At 45.6% G+C, this 18,006-nt stretch overlaps 1 protein-coding gene across 3 annotated transcripts in view; it reads left to right on the plus strand.

Moving 5' to 3' along the window:
* FHIP1A (FHF complex subunit HOOK interacting protein 1A) overlaps nt 1-18,006 on the plus strand; it is a 197,930-nt gene that overhangs the window by 165,685 nt on the left and 14,239 nt on the right. For all 3 annotated transcript variants that reach the window (XM_084884894.1, XM_084884896.1, XM_084884895.1), the window contains 3 exons: nt 569-648; nt 8,162-8,352; nt 11,420-12,571. In XM_084884894.1, the coding sequence (XP_084741020.1) occupies nt 569-648; nt 8,162-8,352; nt 11,420-12,571 (1,423 nt within the window). The remainder of the gene's footprint in view (nt 1-568; nt 649-8,161; nt 8,353-11,419; nt 12,572-18,006) is intronic.

An 18,006-nucleotide genomic window follows, 5' to 3' on the forward strand; every position in this document is an offset into this window, starting at 1 on the left:
TTCATGGAAATCAGAGAGTGAGAGAAGTCTTATTTCTGTGTGTGTGTGTGTGTGTGTGTGTGTGTGTGTGTGTGTGTTTAAATGAACGTCTTAGAAAAGTGTATTATCACACCCTCAACACAATTGAAAATGGAACTGAAGAGATGGTTTGCCCAAAGCCACGAGGAGCTGTGGCTCAAGGCTGAGAACTCGAGAGGGAAGTTTGGCCAGAGCACATGCAGTTTCCTGTTAGCTGGGCCTGGTAGCTAATGAATGTCATATCTGAAAATAACAGGTGACAAGCAGCATCTTTATGTGGGTCTTAAACAGGTGGCACTGTGAGGGGAGCATTTTGTAGGGGGCAGTTCTGCATAATGGTGTAATTCCAGGCATAGTCTTTCTAACAGAACCCCACAGAACCGACAGCCTGAATGCCCGTAATGCACATTCTCTGTGGCAGCAGCATGTTTCATCCAAACTGCTGAATAAAAGAGGCCATTTTATTTTGTAATTCTGATTTATTTGCCATCTGTGGAGAGTGGAGCTGTCCTTCCAATATCTGAAATAGAACGTGTTCATTGTTCCCCAGCTCTGTGTGGTGTCCCTGGCATTATTTAGGACTCTCATCGGTTTACACTGTGAGGACGTGATGCTACAACTCGTTTTGAGGTGAGTGGCCATCTTTTGTTCCCTTTAAAGAAAAACTCACTCTAATACTCTTGCTGTTATATATTTCTTTGGTAACATAAGCTAAATAGGGTCTGTGCGTCGAAGAAAGGAGATCACCAAGACCAATCAATTTAATTTCTGCACTGTTTCCCAAGGTTAATTTTAATTTTATTGTTAAAAGTTTTCAGGGGGCCAAATACATCATGTTACAAATATGCTCCTGCAAAGGGAAGGTAGGATGTTTGGAAGTTTTCAGAATTATTATAAAAGCTTTTCTGAGGTGTGGCTGAATGTCTTTTTTCATAAACAAGAGGACCTGTGTTATTTTGGGGGGGAAAAAACCAAACTTTTCTAAATATGAAATGCTGTTGCTATATAGTTCCTGTGACTATGGCTTTGGCAATAGTACAAATACAACGTGCACTCTAACCTGTATGTATGTTCCAATTAAATTCAGTAAATATTTAATGAATACTTTCTGTGTATAGTTCAGAAGGGAGTAAGGTGTGGAGCAGATGAGTTGGAAGGACTTATGTACAAGGTAAAAAGGTGTGTCCTTCAGGGGCAGCGGTGGGAAGGGTTCATCAGGGGCTGGTATTTGATGCCAGGTGTTGGGAGTCAGAGAGGACTGCTATTAAGACAACATTAATTTGGTCATTTGGCAAGGGCACTCAGGAACCTTGTCTTGGCCCAGGTCTGCCTCTCCTTCTGGGGTCCCCTAGGGCAGCAGCTGCTTCTGTAAAGGAAGAAAGGGAGGTTTGCTGGGGTCTGCGCTCCATACTCCCCTCTGGTGCTGCGGAAAAGCCACCAGGTCATGGGTATGTCCTCCACCTCACCCCTCCTTACAGGGTTTCCCCACCCTTCCTGTGATCCCTCTCTGGGAATAGGGTGGAAGAAGCCAGAGCAGAGGGGGAAGAGGAGACCTGGTCTGCCCCTGGCCCCCTTGTGGTCTTTGATACAATGTAGGCACAATGGGAGATGGCATTCCAAGTGCATGTACCAGCATTTCCAAGGAGGTGGTTCTTTGGAAAAGGAAGGGGATGGGAGTGTCATCATGGGGACAACAGCATGGCATCGCTCCAGAGCTAGTTAGAAACGCACATTCTTGCTTTTCTCCCAGAGGGGCTGGCTCCGCCAATTGGGAGTGGGCATGCTTTACAAACTCTCCAGGGTATTCTGATGGCTGGCTAGCCACTGGCTGAAGGAGTGGTGCTGTGTAGCTGTAGCACCTGCAAAAGCGAATGATAAAAAACAGGCAGGAAGGTTGGTGGTGCATCGTGGTGGAGGCTTTCAGAGTTATCCTGTTATGGGAGAATATCACCCATTCATTTTCTATGTTTAAAAAGAGTTTTGGACTTTTTAGTGGTTTAGATCAGGTCATCAACAACCACTCTTGAGGCATTAGCAAAGAACAAATCCTATCAGGAGTGAATGCCCGGGGTCATCCGGGCAGGGCATTAGTTATCTGTTCCAGAAGGTTTTCTTAGCTGCCCATCAAATCTCTACTGATATGACAGAATGTATTAGCAACTCTGGCTGAAATCCATCAGAGCAGCTTGTTAAAGCCTTTTCCATTCCCCAAAACCAGACTTTGCTTCCAACAAGGGTAAAGCCTGATTATATCTAAATGTTAAACTCTCCAATACTGCTTCACTGAGGCATGAAAAGCAGGTGTCTCTTTTAGTGTACCTGGATGCCTGGCCCCGCCCTGGAGGGGCGGAGCTTCCCCATACTGGGCCACCTGGCTAGCTGAGCCAGGCAGTGGAAGCTGGCTGTCTGCTTTTACAAGGTGGCCTCTCCTCACCTCTTGTCTGCTTACGAAGTGGTATTTGCTAAAAACTGTCCTTAGAGATGGTATTAGTTAAGGCTTGTTGTTGAAATGCAGATTTGTACCTTATGACTGTGAAGTATTAATTAGCTCATGGTTGAAATATGTACATGCTCACATCAGGACTAGTTATTTCCTGGGTAAGGAATTATTAGGAGAGTGCATGAATAGAATAATGGAAAAAATCCCAACAAAGCCATTCTAGGCTTTCTTCTTTGTTTCTTTGATGATGACAATGATGATGATGATGATGATGATGATGATGATGAAGGTTGCCTTTTATTGAATGCTTTATTTCTAATTCTGCTGCATGGCCTGGGGGAATCCATGAGAAGAGCAAATAGAGGACTTACCCAGAAGTCGGGCATGTAGGAGACACCTGGGCGTCCTCTACTTCCTGGTCTCTGCCCTCTGAACTACTGATTTCCCCCCATATTTAAAATTATTTATTATTGTGGGAAATGCACATAACAATTCCCCACTTAACTATTTGTAGGAATACTGTTCAATGATACTAAGTACATTCACATCATTGTGCAACTATCACCACCATCTACCTCAGAACTGTTTTCACCTTGCAAAAGTAACACTGTAATTATTAAACAGTAACTCCCCATTTCTCCCTCTCTGTAGCCCCTGGCAACCACTGTTCTACTTTCTTTTTCTTTTTCTTTTTTTTAAAATATATTTTATTGAGTTTTCACAGAGAGGAAGAGAGAGGGATAGAGAGTTAGAAACATCGATGAGAGAGAATCATCGATCAGCTGCCTCTTGCACACCCCCTACTGGGGATGCGCCCGCAACCAAGGTACATGCCCTTGACCGGAATCGAACCCGGGACCTTTCAGTCCCCAGGCCGACGCTTTATCCACTGAGCCAAACCGGTCCCGGCCACTGTTCTACTTTCTGACTCTATGAATTTGACTGCTCTAGGTACCTCATATAAGTGTAATCAATAGTGTTTGCCTTTTTGTACCTGACTTATGTCTTTAAGGTTCATCCATGTTGTACCATGTCCAATTTTTCTCCTTTTTAAGGCTGAATACAGTCCTATGGTTTACCATATTTTTAATTAATCCATCTGTTGATGGGCACTGTGGATTGCTTCCAGTTTTTTATCCATAGTAGCATATACAAACATCTCTTTAAGACCCTGCTAGCAGTTGTTTAGGTATATGCCTAGAAGTGGAATTGCTAGATCATATGTTAATTCTACTTTAACTTCTTTTAAAAATTATTTTCCATAACAGCTGCACCATTTTATATGCCTACCAAAATATGGATTTCTCCATATCCTCACCAACATATGTTATTTTAAGAAAATAGTTTTAATCAAACAAAAATGACAAGCAGATTTGAGAAAGAACCACCTAGAACTCTTAGAAACAAAAACTGTAATTATTAAAATGAAGAAAGCTGAGTGTTTGGGATAAATAGCATTTAAGATACAGATTAAGAGAGACTTAATGATTGAGGAAGGTATTGAGTTTGCAGCAGAAAGAGATATAAAGAGATGAAAAAATATGAAAACAAGGCTATGAACAGTGCAGGCAAGAATCCAGCTGGGGCCCAGAGTGGGAGTGAACTGCTGATTTGACTAGACCTGTTCTGGTTTTGGAATTTGTTGCCTCATAAGGTTTTTGGAAGGATCAACTGTGGTGATATCTGTAGAAATGTGTTGAAATGCTATAAGGTATTGTACAAATTTAAGGAAGTGGAATTTTCTAAAAAATGCATTTTATACTAATAAAAACAATGTCTCTTCTGATTTAGAATCTATACCAAAAGCAAGAATAATGAAAAGCCCTTATTTTGTTATTCATTTAAACTTTATTTTAAGGAACATAAAAAATAGGTTTGTAATCCATCCTTTTGTTGTTGTCTTTGCTGTCACTCAAGTATACATGATGAATTTGTAGATCTGGGAGGCAACAGAGTAGTGAAGATTAAGTGAATCCTTTTAATGGAGTTATTTGTTAAGTGATAAATAAATAATAACTAGACATTGATTTCGTTGTAACCCAAATACTCTTAAATATTGACATCTCAAAGTGACAATCCAATTGCAACTGATATCCTTCAGTTAGCAAAATATCAGAAAAGCACGTTGAAATAAGATACTCCCCAAAGAGAGGCTATTTTAGTGAGCAGAAAACCGGGGAGCAATTATCCATCTCCATGGATGTGACATGTGATAGGCCAAAGGCAGGCAGAAGTGCTGAGGAGCAGTGAAGGGAGAGATCACTCCCAGGTTTCTGGCGCTTCCCAGTTTAGGCAGAATTTAACTGCTTAATCTTCCGGATGCCATTGATGAATGTTCTGGATAGGGTGTGTTGTTGTTTTTTTTCTTCCGTTCCCCCCCCCCCCCCCCCCCCACCCAGAAGTGCTGGTCCATTGTCAGCTTTATGAACTGCATTGCCTGTTGTGTTCAGATAGAGGCTGTTTTGTTTAAAAAGCAGCTGTGTGTGCACTTGAGGAACATTTCCATCTAGCACAAGAGTTAGGTGTCTGGAGAGGGGATTTGGGGGGAATGCCAGCCAGCCTAGGGTGGGACAAATGGGAGAAACGTGGCCATTCTATTTTTGAAAGTGGAACGATAGTTTTTTGAATTCGTTAACGTTGCTTTCTAAATGTTTGTCTAGTGATCTGTTATTCAGGTCATCATCATCTTCCCATAAGAAGCACCTTGTTTATGTCATTGTACTGCTACTGTTTTGTTTTTATTGTCAATGGAGCAATAGGCAGTATATGTGCTTTGATAATTGACTGGTTGTCATTGAATTTTCAGAAGTGATGCTGACTTGTTTTAATGAGTGATACCCAGGAAAAGAGAAAATAGACAAGGGGTTCAGAGAGTTGGGGGAAAAATAAAAAGAGGGAGGACAGTATGAACAATATATATATTTTCCCACTGTGTTGTGGGATGGCTTTGAGTAATCTGGACTCCTAAAATCAGATATTTATTATTTTGTGATTATATTTATGACTTTCTGAATTTAAATAGGACTCCTAAACAAAATAAGTGGAGTAAAAATGAAAAGATAGTTTATGAGAAATACTTATACTAAATTCCTCAGTGACTTTTCTGCTACTGACAGCCACTTCATTTTGATATTTGACATTTGTACTGTTTCTTTTTTTAAATTAAAGTATAGTTGGCATACAATATTATATTAGTTTCAGGTGTACAACATAGCGATTCAACATTTTATCTTATGATGTGATCACCACATTAGCAACCATCTGTCACTGTTCAAAGTTACTCACTATTATTGTCTTCCCCTTTACCTTGTCACTCATGCCCACAATGCTTTCCCCTCTGGCAGACATCGGTTTGTTCTTTGTTTCTATGAGTTTGTTATGTTTGGTTTGTTTTGACTTAAAAAAAAAATCAAGTATAAGTGAGGTCCTATGGTATTTGTCTTTCTCTGTCTGACTTACTTAGCACAATACCCTGTAGGTCCATCCATGTTGTTACAAATGACAGGATATCATTCTTTATTATGCCTGAATAATATTCCATTGTGAATATGTGCCACATCTTCTTTATTCATTCATTAGAGGCTCGGTGCATGAAATTTGTGCACAGAATGGGGATGTCCCTCAGCCCAGCCTGCATCCTCTCCAATCTGGGACCCCTCGAGGGATGTCTGATTACCCATTTAGGCCTGATCCTGGTAATCCAGGACTGCTGGCTCCCAACAACTTGCCTGCCTGCCTGCCTGCCCGATTGCCTGATTGCCCTTAACCATTTCTGCCTGTCAGCCTCATTACCCCTAACCGCTCCCCATTCCAGCCTGATCAACACCTAACTGCTCCCCTGCTGGCCCGATTGCCCTTAACTGCCCTCCTGTGTCAGCCTGGTTGCCCCCAACTGCCCTCCCCTGCTGTCCTGGTCACCCATAACTGCCTTCCCTTGCCAGCCAGGTTGTCCCCAACTGCCCTCCCCTGCAGGACTGGTTGTCCCTAACTTCCCTGCCTTGCTAGCCTGGTCACCTCTAACTGCCCTCCCCTGCCAGCCTGATTGCCCCTAACTGCCCTCCCTTGCAGGCCTGATCCCTCCCAACTGTCCTCCCCTGCAGACCTTGTCCCTCCCAACAGCCCTACCCTGCAGGCCTGGTCACCGCAAAATGCCCTCCCCTGCAGGCCTGATCTTCTCCAACTGCCCTCCCCGGCCAGCCCAGTCACCCCTAACTGCCCTCCCCTGCAGGCCTGGTCCCTCCCAACTGCCCTCCCCTGCAGGCCTGGTCCCTCCCAACTGCCCTCTCCTGCAGGCCATCTTATGGCAGCCATCTTGTGTCCACATGGGCAGCCCTCTTTGACCACATGGGGCAGCCATCTTGGATGTTGGAATGATGGTCAATTTGTATATTATCTCTTTATTATATAGGGTTTATCAATGGATACATACATTGCTTCCCTAACTTGGTCATTGCAAATAGTGCTAAAGTGAACATTAATTTTGTTTGTCTGTTTTTTTTTTGTGTGTGTGTGTGTTTTTAAAAAATCTTTCTCTGTAAATGATGGAAAGGCAAAGGGTCAGTGTACAGTTTTCCTGCCCTTTCCTCTGGAATAAGCCTTCATTATAAAGACACAGTAGAAGTACTTCATTAACTATGAGTTCCCTGACTTGTTGTAGACTCTCTCCTTCAACCCACAGGGGATCTTCCTTTATTTAATTTACTCAGAAGAAAATTCTTAGTTTCTACTGAAAGCATGTGTTTGCAAAGTTATAAATTCCCAATACCTCTTTATTCTAATATGATTCCAAGCTACACACTGGTAAAATTTGATAAGTAGCTTTATTAGGTTTGATCCACTGTACCATTTTTTAAAAATATTTCAAACAAAGAGTAGAAATCCATATATATCAACTTAAATAATGAAATATGCTTGGTTTGAACACACTTTCTTCTTCCCCACAATGTTTCTCTAAGGGTGTCAGAAACAATTGCTCAGATTTTCTTGTCTCCACAGTCATAATGATACTATTATGTTTTTGATCACCAATCAAACATGTTTTGTGTGAAATGGGGCCCTCAGGAAGTCTTTGGCCACCGCATTTTCTCATAGTCACTCAGGAGAATATGGGAGAAGACCTGTACTATGCTGCAATTTCACTGTCCTCCAGTACCCACTAGGAGGCAGAGTTCCTGGGATTTTATTTCAGAATTATTGAAAGAGGTCCTTTGCTGTGAGAGCACATTGTATTGAGGAGGCAATCACCAAGATAACTTACTAAATGCTACTTCTTTAGCATTCTATGAGCATGGTGGAGGGAGAAGCTCTGTCTCGAAGTAGGTAGCCTGGAGGCCTTCCTGGAGAAGTTGACACTGAAGCTGGACTCTGTAGGACGACAAGGCATTTGTCAGGCAGGGAGAGCACCTTTTGGTGAAGGTCACAGTGGGTGCAGAGGCACAGAGGCAAAGAGGGATAGGATAGCAGCTCCATTAAGAGATGAGGAAGTTTGTGCAACTTAAATTGTGAAGGCCCTCAAATGCTCTGCACCGGGGGTTGTTCTGTCAGAAGAAAGAAGCCCTTGACAAATTTTAAGCAGGAGAGTGAACACTGGGGGCTGGTGGGATAGATGGATTGAGAATGGGGAGAGTCCTGATTACGGCTTAGGAGGCGCTGGCTGGGAATTGGCATTGTGGAGACTGAATGCCACCCTCTTTGTCATTCCAGGTACCTGATCCCTTGCAACCACATGATGCTGAGTCAGAGGTGGGCCGTGAAGGAGAGAGACTGCTACTCGGTGTCTGCGGCCAAGCTGCTTGCCCTGACCCCAGTCTGCTGCTCCAGCGGGATCACCCTGACGCTTGGGAACCAAGAGAGGGATTATATCCTCTGGTCAAAGTGTACGCACGATAGTTCAGGTAGGAACTTGCTGGTGATGATCTTTAAACAAAAGGATGCCGGAGAAGATGAAGAATAAGACAGTGGGCTCCATGTCTTTTATGAATGTTTCGTTGGGGGTTCTTTTCTGCGCTGTAAGGAGTTATGACACTTTATAATTAGTGTTCATTTTCATGCCCAGCTGTCACCGATTCCGTGCACCCAGACTTCTATTTTAACTAGGATTTCTAGTGCTGCCCTCAGAATCCAAATGTGGAGGAAGGTGCATACCATTCTGTATTCTAAGACAAAATAGGGGCAAGCGATGTGGAGATGGAAGAGCTAAGATAGAATTAGGTCTTATTTTGGTTTCTGAAATGGCCCATTTGTGGACGCTTGCCTGTCAGTAACGTATCACCATAAAACTCAAAATTTTTGATACGTCTCATAAAACTCAAAATTTGTGATATATATAAACAGTATCTGAGTCATTTGATTGACCTACAGGAGTGATGTGCTGTTTGCCAGCTGTACTTTATCTTGTACCAGTAAAATGGAAATAGTCACCTCTATCAGCCTGGCTCCCTGCAGGCAGCTGGAACGAGGGGGCGTTGTGTATTTTTAGTGGTCAGAGGGCTGTTTTAGTCCAGGAGGGTACTGCCTGTCCTACCACCACTAGCATGTGGCTCAGTCCTGGTGTTCATTCTGGTGATCCGATCTGTATTCTGTTCATCCAGGTATACTTCTGTTAGGCCCCAGTCTGCTTGATTCAGAAGATATCAGCCTATTTGGTATAAATGTAATTTTTAGAAATTAAGGTTGTCCTACTGATTTTTGCTCTTTACATATACAGTGTATGCATGAAAATTAGTAATTTTTGTGGTAGTATAACAAGATGGATTTTAGGTATATTTTCCTGTTGGTTAAACTAATGTGGATTTCTTCTATTTTCCTGCCAAGTAATTATTTTTTAAAAACTTTTATTTGAAACTTGATGTCTTTCTTTACTAAAAATGCTACTTCAAGAATGACTCTGTGGCTGATCTTGCTACAGAATTCAAAATTCAAGTTAAATGAACAATTGTGGAGTGCCTGCCACTTTCTTTCCCTGTGTTACCATATTTAATTCTTCAGAGAAGGTAGGATGCCAGGTTAGAGATGAAGAAACAAATTCAGAGAGAGGGATTGGCTTGTTCAAGGTTATCTAGCGGTAGTTCCTCTGTTTTTTCCACTGTACTACCTCTGGGGTTCCTTACAGCAGACAAATGCTCTAATGGATGGGTGGCTACATAGATAGAGAAGTGGGTAGGTGGGAGGGGAGATAGATGATATAGTTATTGTGCGGTGGCTAAGAGCTAGGATTCTGAATCTTGGGCTCTGCTACTTTCTTGGGCAAATTGCTTAACCTTTTAAACCGTTTTCCTCGTATGTAAAGTAGTGCCTGCCTGAAAGAGTTGTTCCAAGGGTAAGTGCCCTTGGACATGTAAAACTTTAGAAGACGACGTGGCATGTAGTAAGTGCTAAATAAATATTGCTAGTATCGTTTTTAAACGTCTTTTTATTTACAGTGGATAGGAGGTCAACACTAACCTTTTAGTAGTAGAACCATAAAAAAAAAATGAATTATGTCCATCTTGATGGCCTGAAAATGTATATTCCTAAAGGTCTCATTCTGACCTGGTCTGGAGAAGATTTAGATAATGAGATAAGAAGCTTGCAAAGGTGTGGCATCAAGTGAAATAAGAGCAGGGAGTTACAGAGACACCCTGTGCTTGAGTGGTGGCTCTGCCATGGACCAGTTAGTTGGGTGGTCTTATGTCTCAGCCTCAATTTATTTTATTTTATTTTTTTTAAAAGATCTCTTTATTTTTAAAGTATATTTTTATGTTATTTATTTCAGAGAGGAAGGGAAGGAGAGAGATAGAAACATCAATGATGAGAGAGAATCATTGATCAGCTGCCTCTTACATGCCCCTCCTACTTTCCTACTGGGAATCGAGCCCACAACCCAGACATGTGATTGGAATCGTACCCGGGACCCTTCAGTCCACAGGCGGATGCTCTGTCCACTGAGCCAAACCAGCGAGGGCTCAGCCTCAATTGCTTAATCTATAAATGCAGAAAATACCGTCTACCACATAGGTTGTTGTGAGGATTAAATTCGCACCGATAAAGCACCTGCCACATGGGAGATATTTAAGGGAACTGCAGAGTATATATTTTTCCTTGTTTGAGTCCTTTTCCCCCTGAAGTTCCTATTTTCCAGTTATGCAGTAAAGAGTTTGAACATCAAAGGCAGAATATGGGGACACTTGAAGCATCCTTAGGTGAAAAGAACCATTTTGGTAGCGAATAGGACTTTGTCATGAAGAGCCCATTTGGTACATAGCAACCTTAATAGTTCCCAGGAAGGCAGCACAAGTCAACAGGCTTTTCTAAAACCCGCCGTTTTCTAGAGAAAATCTGCTCCCCGAATTCATGGATTATAGGCCTCCCACTTTAGAATCAAAGTAAAAATCTTTAAAATCACTACTGACCCTGTGGCAGGTACTATATCCGATATGCTGCCTAAGTCAGTCCTCTCAGCAACCCGAGAGGTTGCCACGGCTCGCTCTTATTTCTCTGAGGACTGCTGCCACGCAAGTTTTCTTTTGGAGACAGCCAGTATCTCACCGGCCACATTGGTTCGGTTTCTCCTATGAGGGTAGACTTTCTGCTCTTGTCTTTCCTTCTTAAAAATGTAAGCATTTTAAATTATTCAGAAATCATTTAACCAGGAACTATGAGAACCAAAGTAGCTGGTGGAAGAAGATCTCAGCAGCTGGATGGGTCACACACACCCCAGGCCTCTGTCCCCACACCCCCAAGGCCTCTGTCCCCACACCCCCAAGGCCCCTGTCCCCACACCCCCAAGGCCCCTGTCCCCACACCCCCAAGGCCCCTGTCCCCACACCCCCAAGGCCCCTGTCCCCACACCCCCAAGGCCCCTGTCCCCACACCCCCAAGGCCCCTGTCCCCACACCCCCAAGGCCTCTGTCCCCACACCCCTAAGGCCTATGTCCCCTCACGTCTCCGAGTGTCACTCTGACCTGTTTCTGCCTCCGGCAGGGCCCCCGGAGCAGCCACTCCCCGAGGCGTCCTTCCCGTCGGCCTGCATCGTGGAGTACGGCAGGGCCCTGGACATCAGCTACCTGCAGTACCTCTGGGAGGCCCACGCCAACATCCTCCGCTGCATGCGGGACTGCCGGGTCTGGTCCGCCCTCTACGACGGAGACTCCCCGGACCCCGACACCTTCCTCCAGAGCCTGGCGGAGGAGGGCGCCCCCAGCCCCGCCTGCCCCGCGCTCCGGCTCCGGCTCCCGCAGCAGCTCCCCGCGGAGCCGGGGCCCCAGCTGCTGCCCAGGAAGGACCGGGGCCCCACGGAGCTGGAGTGGGACGACAGCTACGACACCGGCATCTCCTCGGGGGCCGAGCTGGAGAATCCGGGCCCCCCGGCGCCCATCGATCCCCCCAAGCACATCCAGGAGATGAAGAAGAACGCCATCCTGCGCTTCAAGGGGTCGTACATCGAGGAGTCGGACTTTCAGGACGACGTGATGGTGTACAGGCTGTGTGCGGAGAAGGACGCCGAGGACACCGGACAGTCCCAGGAGGAGGAGCCTGCACAGCCCTCGGCCCCGGGCCAGGCCGAGGGGCAGAGTCCCCCCACGGACAACGGCCCCCTGCCCGGCCCGCAGCCAGAGACGGACCCCCAGGAGGAGCAGCACCGGGACAGCTCCGACCCGGTTCCCAGCGTGTCCGCGGAGCCACCCCCGGAGAAGGGGCCCCGGGTGGCCCCGGAATCCAGCGCAGAGTCAGCACCCCCTGACTCCGGGGCAGAGCCCGGTGGTGCAGACCCCACGGCGGTGGACCCAGAGGGGGAAGATTTCATGGCCCAGTACGACCAGATCATTAAAGAACTGGACTCCGGCACCCAGGGCCTGATGGGGCAGAACTTCTCTTCCCAGGGACCGGACCCCTTGCTCCTCCCAGAAGAGCAAGAGGGGAAGGAAGAGAGCAAAGAGGAGCAGGAGCAGGAGCAGGAGCAGGAGCAGGAGGAGGGGAGGAAGGACCTGCAGGAGGAGGAGGAGGAGGATGACTTTGACTCTCTGATGGTGGAAGCTCCTGCTGAAGAGACCGCGCCATCCCCCTTTGGGGTGAGAGAGGAGGCTGGCAGTGCCGGTCGCCGGCCCGTGAGGACTCAGAGCGCCCCGTTCACAGGTGACCGTCTTAGCTTGCTTTGTGATTTCTGCTTTTGAAAGCGCTTGTGCATATTGCCACAGGAGAGTAAGGTAGGTGGGGGTGAGGGGCATTCACCTAACAGAGGGTGGAAGTACTTTTGTGGAGGGGGGAGGGGTGGTTTCATTTTCATTTTATTTTGTCAGTCTTGCCAGGATTGTCGTGTTTTTCTCCACCAGCAAGTTAGAGGTTAATTTTTACTGTCACACCCATGATAGTACTAGGACTGCTGAAACCACACAAGAAATCCTGTCTCGTTATTGAATAGCCTCATTTCCTTTCGTCTAATTTATTTTCCTCCTTAGCATTTATTTTACGTGTATTTTTAAAAAAAGTACTTCCCTCCCACGCTCCATGAGAGTATGCTCCCTGAGGACCCAGGTGTTGGCTTGCTGTCTGCTCTGTCCCAGCACCTGCACGCTGACCACGGCAGGTGGTTGGCACTCAGAACACTTGCTGTGGACACATCCGGGCCATTGGTTAGTTGGGTCTTTGCCTGGGAGCTCCTTCCAGATAATCACAAACTCTTCATCCGAAAGTAGGTACAGGAGACCCACATAAACATCTCTGCTGCAGAATGGGTGTCCCAGTGATACACCCCGCCACAGGTAGACCTCATGGGAGAGGCAGTGATAGGGGAGAATCAGGTAAGTAGGTTGGGTGAGGGATTATGGTGCAGAATGTCATTAAATATTGGCCAGTCACACCCAGACCTGCAAATCGTGAGGCAGAGGGTTGGGCACAGAGGCAGGTTCATCAGGCTCAGGGACCCCGATGGTGTTCGGGGAGCAAGGAGAGGCCCCAAGGAGCTGGCATCACCACGGGGCAGACAGTGGCCTTGGAGTCAGGCCTCCCGGGAATCCTGGCTCTGGTACTTTCAGCCACGTGACCTCCCTTCCCCGTGAGGACTGAACGTAATGCTGGGGGGTCAGTATTAAGGTTGCTGGCAGCCCCAGCAGTCCTTCCATGACAAGTAGGGGGCAGCCTGGGGAGGAGCGACCTCTCCCGCCTCCTCCAGTCAGCCAACCCAGAGGGAGTCACATCACCTTTTGGTCCAGCCAGGTATGCTTCAGGCGGGTTCACGATCCTCCTCCAATACTTATTCTTCTGTTTACTGATGCCTACATGGGGAGAAAGATTTTAATTCCACAATTAAAAGGCTGGAGGTTCTGGTTGAGATAACATTTCAGTGTGAATGGGTTTTAATTAAAATTCAATCAGTCAGTCAATCATAAATAAAAAGGATTAAATGAGCTTAATTTTCCCAGTCGATAGAGAGGAGGAGGGGAGGGAAGGCCCAGACCAACTGAAGGAGGGGCAGAGACTCAGTGCGAGGAAGGGGCAGAGGGACCGCAGGAGTCAGTGTTGCCTGAAGCAGGCCCCCTTTGCTCTCACCCAGCGGGAAATCCCAACCATGTGGACTGTTCTCCGGGACTCAGGCGAATGGCCAGCCTTTCCCAGAATGCCAGCCTTCTATTAAGGGACCTCATCCCTGGGAAATATGTAAATTGAGGAAACCAAGTATAGCTTAGGGCAAAAAAGCGCTAATATAATACCTTATTAAATAACATCAATATTTTGCTATGGTACACCTGAGAGCCAACAAAACATAGTGAGTTTTTTGACACATATAGGACATTCCCCCCCCCCCTCTTTGTTGTTGTTGTTGTAATTTATTTAACTTTAATCTACCTAGTCAATAAAATAATCATTGCTGAACACAATCCCATATTAAAACAAGTGTATTTTATTTTTACCTCTTGCTTATTTAGATGAAACATTTCAAAGAAAAAAACAACAACCCCAAACACTATTGAGGTGGAATTTATTGGGTTGTTCTTCTCTCGAAACTTCTGTAATTTACTAGCTCCTCTGACTACTGAAAACTCACCGAAATGGACTGTTTTCTCCATAGAAAGACATCACGACTAGAACTAGATATACACAACTGTAACTGCAATGGCAATTTGCTCATTTATTGGCATAGGCAAAGCTCCTGGTCATTTTAACTAAAACATGCCTTTTTCGCCTTTGAAACGCATACACAACTTCAGGAAACATCTTTACTCTTCCCGCGCCTGCGAACTTTGGCCTTGTGTGTGCTGCAGCGTTAGGCTGGACGTCCATCTCTGCGTAGGATCCTGGTTTCCGCTGAAATGAGTTTGCCTCTGAGTAAAATCAAAGTTTCCTTTTCATTTCTCTAATTGATTTTGTTAGAGACCTTTATGTGGCAGGTCCTATGCTAGGTACTAAACACACAAAAATGAAGGAGTTTGTGACTTTTAGAGGAGACATCAACAAAGAACTGAGCTCTCTTAGTGAGAAATGCATTGTCAGTCGCTGTATGCCAAGTCCTACGGCTGCCCAGGGCAGGGAGCGGGGAAGGCTTCTCGGAGGGCCACAGCAGTGAATGGAACCAGGCAAAGGTGCCTGAGAACCACAGTCCAGGCAGCAGACACAACAGGCAGAAGGCAGATGAGACCGACAGCGCATGTGGTGTGAACGTGCAGGTGTGCAGGGCAGAGAACGTGTGAATGAGAGAGGAGACCAGTGAGCTTGGTGCATGCCAGCTCACAGGGGACCTTGTGCTGCTGGCACTGACGATGCCCCAGAAGTATTAGCGTTGGCAGGGATGCGATTGGAGTAGCACGGAGGGCACAGGATTGGAGAGGGCAGTGCCAGGGAGGTTGAGTAAGAGACTGTTGTGCCAGAGCTCAGAGTGCACCAAGGCTGGGCTCCAGCAATCCTATTTCCAGGGGCAGTTTCTCAGTTGTCCTCACACTTATGTGCCAAAATGGATCCTTAAAGGTGTTCACTGCAGCATTGTTTATAGTGGAAAAAGGCCATACACATCCTGCTGTCTGCTGGTAGGAGACTGTTTTACTAACGTGACTCCCATGGCAACATGGTCTGCATGGCCCTGAGAGAGGTGAGGCAGCTCTGTATGTGCTGACATGGCACAGGCTCTGGGGTATGTTGCTAAGTGGAAGAGCAAGGTGCAGAGCAGTGTGTAGAGAATGTCATCATAAAAAATACATATACTCACATGCACACACACACACACACACACACACACGCACCCACACTCACATGACTGGGAGACATGATATAGTGTTGGAAAGAGATGGTTGGTCTGAACCGAAGTAGACTCTTCCATTTACTGGCTGTGTGCACTTGGCATTTTGCCTCACCTTTCAATGGGGATAAATAATAAACATACTTCATAGAGTATAAGTATGTAGGTAAGTTGATACAAGATAAGTGCTTAGAACTCTGCCTAGCACGTAGTGATTAATGTCTTAAATAAAAAATCAATTACTAAATTATAGACATAAAACATTTTTTGAAGAAAGCACTAGAATGTTAAGGGGAATTGCCTCCAGGTGGAGGCCTGTTGTTTATTTTATACTCCTAAACTGTTTGAAGAAAACACATTTTTAAAATCATTTTGATCTCTATGAAAATAGAAAAACTTCCGCTGAAGTCCGGACAGGAAGGGATGAGCCTGTGACTGACCTCAGGCAGCGCAGGCAGGGGTTGGGGGTGAAGGGCCACATTCAGGGGATATTTCCAACGTGGGATGGGCAGAGCCGGCACAGAATTGATGGCAGCTCCGTTCATTGGAGTCAGGAAATATAGGATGTGTGTGTGTGGGGGGGGGTCATATTGAGGCAGGGGAAGGGGCACTGAGGACAGGGGAGTGAGTGACAGGAAAGGGCAGTAAAGATTGCCTTAGTTGTTATGAAAAATTACACATCTTATGGCTGTGGAGTTTATCTGTCCTTCTAGAAGAAGAGGGGGATGAACTCTGGATGGCAAACCCAATTTGAAAGCAACTTGATGGGGTTCCAGTCACCAGTCACTCTTCCTCGGGTGCCACCCCCATTCACACCTGTGCTTTCTGAATTGCAGCTGTTTTCTGCTGTTCAGCTGCTTACCAGTTTCCCCTGGCAACTGCTTTTAAAGTGCTAGAAATCAACTAAGATAAAACAGGAATTTGAAAGGGTTTAATGTCTATTTCTTATTGCACGTGGCTAAGAAGTTGTAATTCATGTCATTAGTGGCTCATTATGACCATCTTCTGGCTTTGACCTAATGTTCTGTCATGCAGGTGATACAGGGATGGCATGCTCCCAGGGTGTGACTGCGCTGGGTTTTCTCTCTGCCCTGGCAGCAGTGTTGGCAGCAGTTTTCTCTGTGCCCTGGTCACTGCATGGCCACCCACCTTCATGTCTGTGGGATGACCGGCTGAGGCCAAGTGCAGCCTGGGACATGCCAGGGAAACTGAGGGTTCACATTAAGTCCATGTGTATTACCAGAGCCTCTCCCCACCTACACATGGTTTAATTCACCTGTCTGCTCCCTCTGTAGGAAGCAGATGCAGAGCCTGGCACTGTACGGGGGTGGGCAAGAGGGGGTGTGAAAGACTGGGTCCGGGTTGAGGAGGGTGAGGACAGCAGCCTCTTGTAGATCTTACCTGGAAAGCTAGAATTGCATTGTGATGCCTGAGGACATTTCTGGGGTTCTTTTTCTTTAAAAAAAAAAAAAAAAAAAAAAAAAAAAAAATATATATATATATATATATATATATATATATATATATATATATAAAATTGATTTTTTTTTACAAAGAAGAAGGGAGAGGTATAGAAAGTTAGAAATATTGATGAGAAACATCGATCAGCTGCCTCCTGCACACCACCTACTGGGGATGTGCCTGCAACCAAGGTACATGCCCTTGACCAGAATCGAACCTGGGACCTTTAAGTCCACAGGCTAATGCTCTATCCACTGAGCCAAACTGGTATTGGCCATTTCTGGGGTTCTTGATGGAAGTCCATCAAGATGCTTCAAATTGGGGTTTCAACCCAGAGTCCCTGAATAGTTTGGCAAACACTGCCAGGGTTGTTTTGAAAGCAAGTGCTCTCCAAAGGCTCGCTGTGTGAAGGGTCCATCGACCTTCTGGGTCATCGACTGTGACTGAGGAGCTCTACCCCCATCCCAAGGCTAAGTTCAGTTCAGGAGGGGATGGCGCCTTCTCTGTGTTTTGAGCTCCTTAGAGACATGCTTTGTGCTCCTGGCAGTGGGATTATTGCCCTGGTACTCGTCCGCATAGGAAAGAGGTGTTAGGTGCTCTCATTTCTCACCGCCACGGCTTCTGAACAAAGCTTCTTGTGGGGAAGTTAAACTCATATTAATGTTGGTGACATCTTCATAAGGTACGTTTATCCATCAGAGGATATGTGCTTTGTTATAAAGATGCTATGGTTTAGTGGCATCATCAATAGCTCCACTGAGAGAAATACAAAATTCTCATTGATTTTGCTTAATGGACCACTTTTATGGTAAAACTAGAAAATATCTTCCGGTAATTTTATTACTGCCAGATTAATTTTCTGGATTTTTTTTCCTGTCTT

The sequence above is a fragment of the Pipistrellus hanaki genome, assembly GCF_964339955.1.
Source record: "Pipistrellus hanaki genome assembly, chromosome: 5".
In the NCBI taxonomy this organism is placed as follows: Eukaryota; Metazoa; Chordata; class Mammalia; order Chiroptera; family Vespertilionidae; genus Pipistrellus; species Pipistrellus hanaki.